This window comes from Micromys minutus (genome assembly GCF_963924665.1).
Source record: "Micromys minutus genome assembly, chromosome: 20".
NCBI classification, from domain to species: Eukaryota; Metazoa; Chordata; class Mammalia; order Rodentia; family Muridae; genus Micromys; species Micromys minutus.
In genome coordinates, this window is record NC_137955.1 from 26295148 (window position 1) to 26301147 (window position 6000).

A 6000-nucleotide genomic window follows, 5' to 3' on the forward strand; every position below is an offset into this window, starting at 1 on the left:
GAGGAACACCAACGTGCTGAGGTGGGAGAGGGTGGTTGGGAGAGGGAGCACCTTCATAGGGCAAAGGGGGGGAGATGGGAGTGGGTGGAGGGGAAAGGGATAACATTTTAAATGTTACTATCAGGAATATCCAAGAGAGAGAATGAGAGAGAGAGAGAGAGAGAGAGAGAGAGAGAGAGAGAGAGAGAGAGAGAGAGAGAGAGAGAGAGAGAGAAGAAAAACAATAGGAGAATTTCCTAATTTTTAAAAGGATTGGACACAGGGTAAAGCACTGTTTCCAAGAACCGTCCTCGACAACACCACCCAATAGGAGCCTGAGTCCTTTCTAACAGAAAGATGTTGCACACTTCATCACCTTGTAACTGCTCAACAAAACAAAACAAAACAAAACAAAAGAGTTTCAACCAGCTATAGCTGTGCCTTGTGGCTTTTTTTTTTTTGTCTCTAGGTCATTGAACTTCACTTAAGAAAATACTTGGTGTCATTTATTTTCATGAAACTCTAGTCTTAAGACCTTAGATCTGGGTCTGGAGAGATGGCTCAGAGGTTAAGTACCCTTTTCTGGTATGTCCAAAGACAGCTGCATGGTACTCATATACATAAAAACCAAAGCAAAAGAAAACAAATAAAGTATTAGATCTGGTTCATAAGATGCTCTCTTGTTTTACAGTTACTGATGAATTTCTAGTGAAAGGAACCTGCATTTTAATAAAGAAAAATACAAATATATTGTGTTCTACCAGAAACAATATGGCTTTTAATGATTTTGAAATTGAAATACTAAAAAATGTGTGGTTTCATGACACTTTGAGAGAGGATGGGACCTAGAGACAGCCAGTTTAATGTCCCAGCTACACAACTGCAAACCAAGCTCTAATAAGATATGATTTAATTTAAACATTAATATACCAAAGAACTAAATAATTTCATGTGGTTGTTCAGCTTATATTACTGTTGCAGAATAGAACAAAACCACTACTTAAAGTTTTTTCTCTCATTTCGAATAGTAAAACAGTTCAGTGTCAAGGTGGAAGAACTTGGCAAAGGCCTTCTGGCTGCATCACAGGGTACAAGACGCATGTGCAGATGCATCCTTAAGATGGACACATGCCAGTGACTAAAGATATCCCTTCACAGGATCCCAGTCCAACAACAGTTAACCCTGAAATAATCCACTCCATGGATGCAGATCCCAGAAGACCTAAACAGTTTTCAAAAGGTATTGCGGTGCGGACCATAAGGAAGGCAATTACATTTCAACACAAGTGTTTGGGGGAACTGTCAAAACATGACAAGGCCTCAGATTCTTTGTCAGAACTAAAATCATACTATTTTAGAATATAGTAAAATCCTAATATATCATGAGATATGTATTCAGTAGGACTATTTATGTAGCTCCATTTAAGAAAGTAAAACTCGAGATTGAAAACAAATAAACTTACAAAGGTATCTAAATAAAATATAACCTGCAGAACATAGTGAGCAGGCCAGCAATCCTGGCCTTAGGACTTAGTGCTTAGCACTGAGTCAGATGCATTGCCATACATTTTAGGCAAATACTGACAGGGACAGAAGCCTGTGTCTCAAGAAGCCAACAAAAGGACCACCAAAGATTCCCATGTAACTTAAAGCAATTCTCGAGAACTACTAATACTGAACATAGAAAGTGTAAACTAGCCATTTGTGAAGACCCAACTACAAAAAAAATGATGAACAGGAAGCTTATTTCTTAAAATACAAAACTGAGCCATTTAATTTAAAAATGTGTAAGCAATATTCTTTCTATATGTTGAATGCCAATGCAACAATGTACTCTAACAACAGAATTCACAGTGATCGAAATCTCAGGAGCGTTTACTTGTAGAAAAAAACAAGAGAAGGCTTTCAAACAGCCTCTCTTTCTGAAGTACGATGGGATGGATAGCAGATATAATCCAATCTCATTTTCATATATATATTTATGAACTGGGTCCATCAGAAATGTAACAGAAATCAAGCATTATCTTGATTTGAAATTACTCTGATACCAGATCATTTCTAATTGGTGATAGCAGTTTGATCAGTGAATTTGCTTTCCTCTGGATGTGCCAGGCAAACAAGGCTTTGTATCATGTTAATTCTCCAATAACTCATAGTCTGATAGCCTTCTTCCTGTACGGAATTGCCACTCATATATATGTAGATTGGTATCACAGAATTCGTAAGAGTTGGCTTACATTAATAAAACTGAGCTTCTTCTCACACAAAGCTGGGGTTTTGAGGTTCAAACTGCTTCTTAAGAAACAGTTTGATCAAAAGTCATGATTTACTTTTGCCTCCCATACATTGTCATGAAGCATATTATGTGACAGGAGCTATGCTTGGCACTCTTCTAAAGTGAGAACTGGAAAAATGTTAAAATTAATGTTTCCTGAGTATCTAGTAGATGTGTGCTAATATTGTATCTGGTTATCATCAATAATAACTTGCCATATTCTCAAATGCAGGTTGGTTATTACCTTACTCTGAATAAACCAAGCCAAGCCAAGCCAAGCCAAGCCAAGCCAAACCAAACCAAAACAAAACAAACAAACGAAAAAAAAAAAAAAAAAAACCAACCAACCAAACAAGAACCAAACCAAACCAAACCAAACCAAAACCAAAACCAAAGCAAAAACAAAAACTCGACTTGATAACCCTTACAAGTGATTTTAAATGGATGCTTACAAAAGAAAAATGGATTGGTTAATGGAAAAAAAAACTCATTAAAACATGTATGCTTTTGTAATAAAATATTTTATGAGCTATTTAGAGAGTTATTTTCCCAAATAAACATATAATTTATAATATGTAATTATATGTAATATATAATACATAAAATATAATTGACATAATAAGAAAATTAATAGTTTTAGGCTATTAAACATTTATATGCACATAATATAGACTATTAAACTTGTTTTCTTATTTGGTGTCTAAAGAAAGCATAAAAGTAACATCCCCAAATAAAAATGATAATGAGAATGTTGGAAATTGGTCAGGGATACACACTTTACATGTGTCATGTCATTTAACTTTGACACAGTTGATGAAGTGCCAATAGGAATGCTGTTATAAATACAGAACAATTTAGGCTACTGGTTAGTAAGTCACAGTGAATAAGAAATTAAACATGGGGCACTATACTCCCCAATCCCTTCCTCTTACACAGCTCTTATCTTGAAGTCACCAAATTGCCCTTTTCAATGACAGTTTTTTATATTTTGTAAATTTTACAAATTATTCAAATCTTCCATCATACCCACAGAAAAGCTCATGTAATGAGAAGATATATACCGGAGTCAGTGTGTCCCATTCGGTACACAGGAATCCGATCTTGACTGCAAACACAATTGAATATATTCCCTGTCCTCTGGATAGTCCTTCACATGCATAATTTGGCCATGCCAGAGACTGTGCTTAGACAGCTTGTATCAACTGGGTTTCAGAAATGGTTGTACTGCAAGTATTTAAGATGAAATTAGCATGGGGTGTCTCTGCTAATAAGTTCCAGATTGATACTGCAGGAAAAGACAATCTGGGAATTTTCCATTCATAGCCTGTGGCGTTATAATTTTGATTTAAAATAACTCCAAGCGCTTAATCTTCCCAGAATGAAGTCATACTTCCTTTCCAAACGAGATTTCTCAAACTTATTAGTATTATAATGACACCTAATGTTTTTGTGTTCATGGCTAATTGTATTTACTTTTTTTCAAACGTGTCCTCCTCTGTAAGGATTCTATGGACTTGAGGAAATGGTTTGGATCTTATCAAATAAATGAATCAACTTAAGCTACGAAATGTGTAACTACTGTCTCAGAACTGCTGTCAACTTTGTGATACTGCACTGGGGGGGGGGGGGGTGGACAGTACTGTGAGAAGAAAAGAGAAAATGACAAATGCTAAATTCTGTCCTGAGTTTAGCATCCTATATGAGCAGAAACTCTCAGAGGACTGAGGAGACAGGGCAGGGAAAAAGAATTTATTATTGCTTGTAGCAGGATGGAGGTGGTTTGGAATATAATAAGTCTAATGTTTATGCCTCAAGTGTTGCAACTTGGGATGCTCCACACCGAAGATCCTTAGATAGCTCACACCTGCACAAACACCACTGACCTAGCAACTTCTATGTATGACCCAAGGCTGAATTGGCATCGCGGCTCCCATTGGTAGCAACTGGCAGGGAGGTTAGGGATCATCTGGGAAGTCAGGGTGAAATGATTCGTTCTGAAAACATCTTGCCTGGAGGGAAATCCATAGCAATTGAAAATGATCTCTCAATAAAGAAGCAATAATTCCTCCCCCAGCAAGAAGAGCGTAGTAAAATGCTGGCATTGGGAGTTTCTGGTTGCCACCAAATCTGACTTGTTTGTACCTTCCTGGGCCATACGAATTTAGGAGGGTCATGTACAGCTTATGCCTCTGATAAAATCAAGTAAGGTTAGCTTAGGAGAGGCACCGCAAATGGCTAACGTGTGTAAAGTAAGGTTAACGTTCCTAAAACTGGCAAATGTTGACACATTCTACATCAACCCCATTTGTTGTTAAATAGGGAGGGTGTGGTCGGATCTGATCTATACTGGAGGAAACACAGAAAAAAAAATAGCTGTAACTACTGAGGGCACTTCCTGCTTCATAGACTTGTCTTGCACATTTTTGATGCAGATGTCATGAAAGCAAACCAACAGTCAGTCCAAAGACAGGAACAATTTTTACTCCCCTTAAGAGCAGACCAGTACCTCGAACTTAAGCTTCCCTTAGAAATAGAGACTAGATCGGGAGATCTGAAGGCTGAGACCAAGTGATATTGGCTAATGCCAGAGGCAGGATGGAATAAGAAGGCTCCTGAGGGGGCCAGGCCAGCTCTGTGGGGACACTGCTAGCAACTCTAGAGCTACTTTCTATCAGCACTGTCCCCTGCGCTCTCTTCCACCGCTTGCCCTTGGCTGGGTTCACTCACTCACGGTCCGAGACACCTTCAACTCCTGGTTGAGCCACTGGCACAGGATCTCTGACATAGCTCACTGGCGCATTTGACCGCTTGCAGGTGCTAGGAACTTTCCAGGAACTCAGTCAGCTGGACTGCGTCTTCCCGTTGCTCGGGGCAACCAGTTGCTAAGGAAGCGCAACCGGGCTGGAGTTAGGTCATCAGCTCAGACAGGAGGAGGCACCACTCAGCAGCCAGTTATCAGAACTTGTTGTCTGCCCCCTACTGGCTTGTAAGACCTGGGCCTATGCTAGTGCAGAAGGCGTCAAGAGTCGGAGCAGCGATTAAAATAAGACGTTTCTTTAAAACAAAACCAAAAACAAACAAACAAAAATTCAAAATGGCATCATTGCCAGATGAATTAAAAACCTGTATTGCTCTTCTGTAAACGACTAAGGTAAGAGTATAGAGTTATTTGATTTGAGATCATAAGCTGGTTTGGAAAACAGCATTGTGCCCTGAAATGCAACTTTTGGTTTTTAAAATAAAAGCATCAATTCTCTAAATTATTCATTGTAATACTTTTTATGGTTTTTTTTTTTTTTTTTTTTTTTTTTTTTACTATCAATAGAGCCCAAGCTTCACGATCAGGTTTGTGCGAGCCATCCTGTCTGGCTTTGATTTAAGTTCTTTGCCCAGAAGTAATGACTTACTACTGTCTTTGAACCTCACAGTTCTTTCCTATAGACGCAGACACAATGCTTGCTTTACACAATGTGAAATTAAACTAAAACTCATACTCTGAGGACCGGCTCCTCGTAGAAGCTCAGCACAGGCTTCAAAGTTGCTTTTTCTTGTAAAGCAGCATGATGGCTTGCACCTCATTCGTATTTCAAGTAGATCAGAGTTGCCTGCATTTCAGAAGTTTTAGGCAATTATTTCATATAGCTGGTTTGACTTTAATCATGATCGTCCAGTGCCACATAGACCCATGGGCAGCTTTTAAAGCTCAGCTGGTCTTCCTCTTGTCTTTCTTTCATTTCTTCACCTTC

The 6000-nt window shown here is 38.6% G+C and overlaps 1 protein-coding gene across 2 annotated transcripts in view; it reads right to left on the reverse strand.

Moving 5' to 3' along the window:
- Nucleotides 1-5039, reverse strand: part of SPEF2 (sperm flagellar 2) — a gene marked incomplete at both ends in the record, with an annotated part of 153734 nt that extends 148695 nt beyond the window's left edge. For both annotated transcript variants that reach the window (XM_080933724.1, XM_080933725.1), the window contains one exon: nucleotides 4982-5039. In XM_080933724.1, the coding sequence (XP_080789850.1) occupies nucleotides 4982-5039 (58 nt within the window). The remainder of the gene's footprint in view (nucleotides 1-4981) is intronic.
- Nucleotides 5040-6000: the final 961 nt, after the last annotated feature.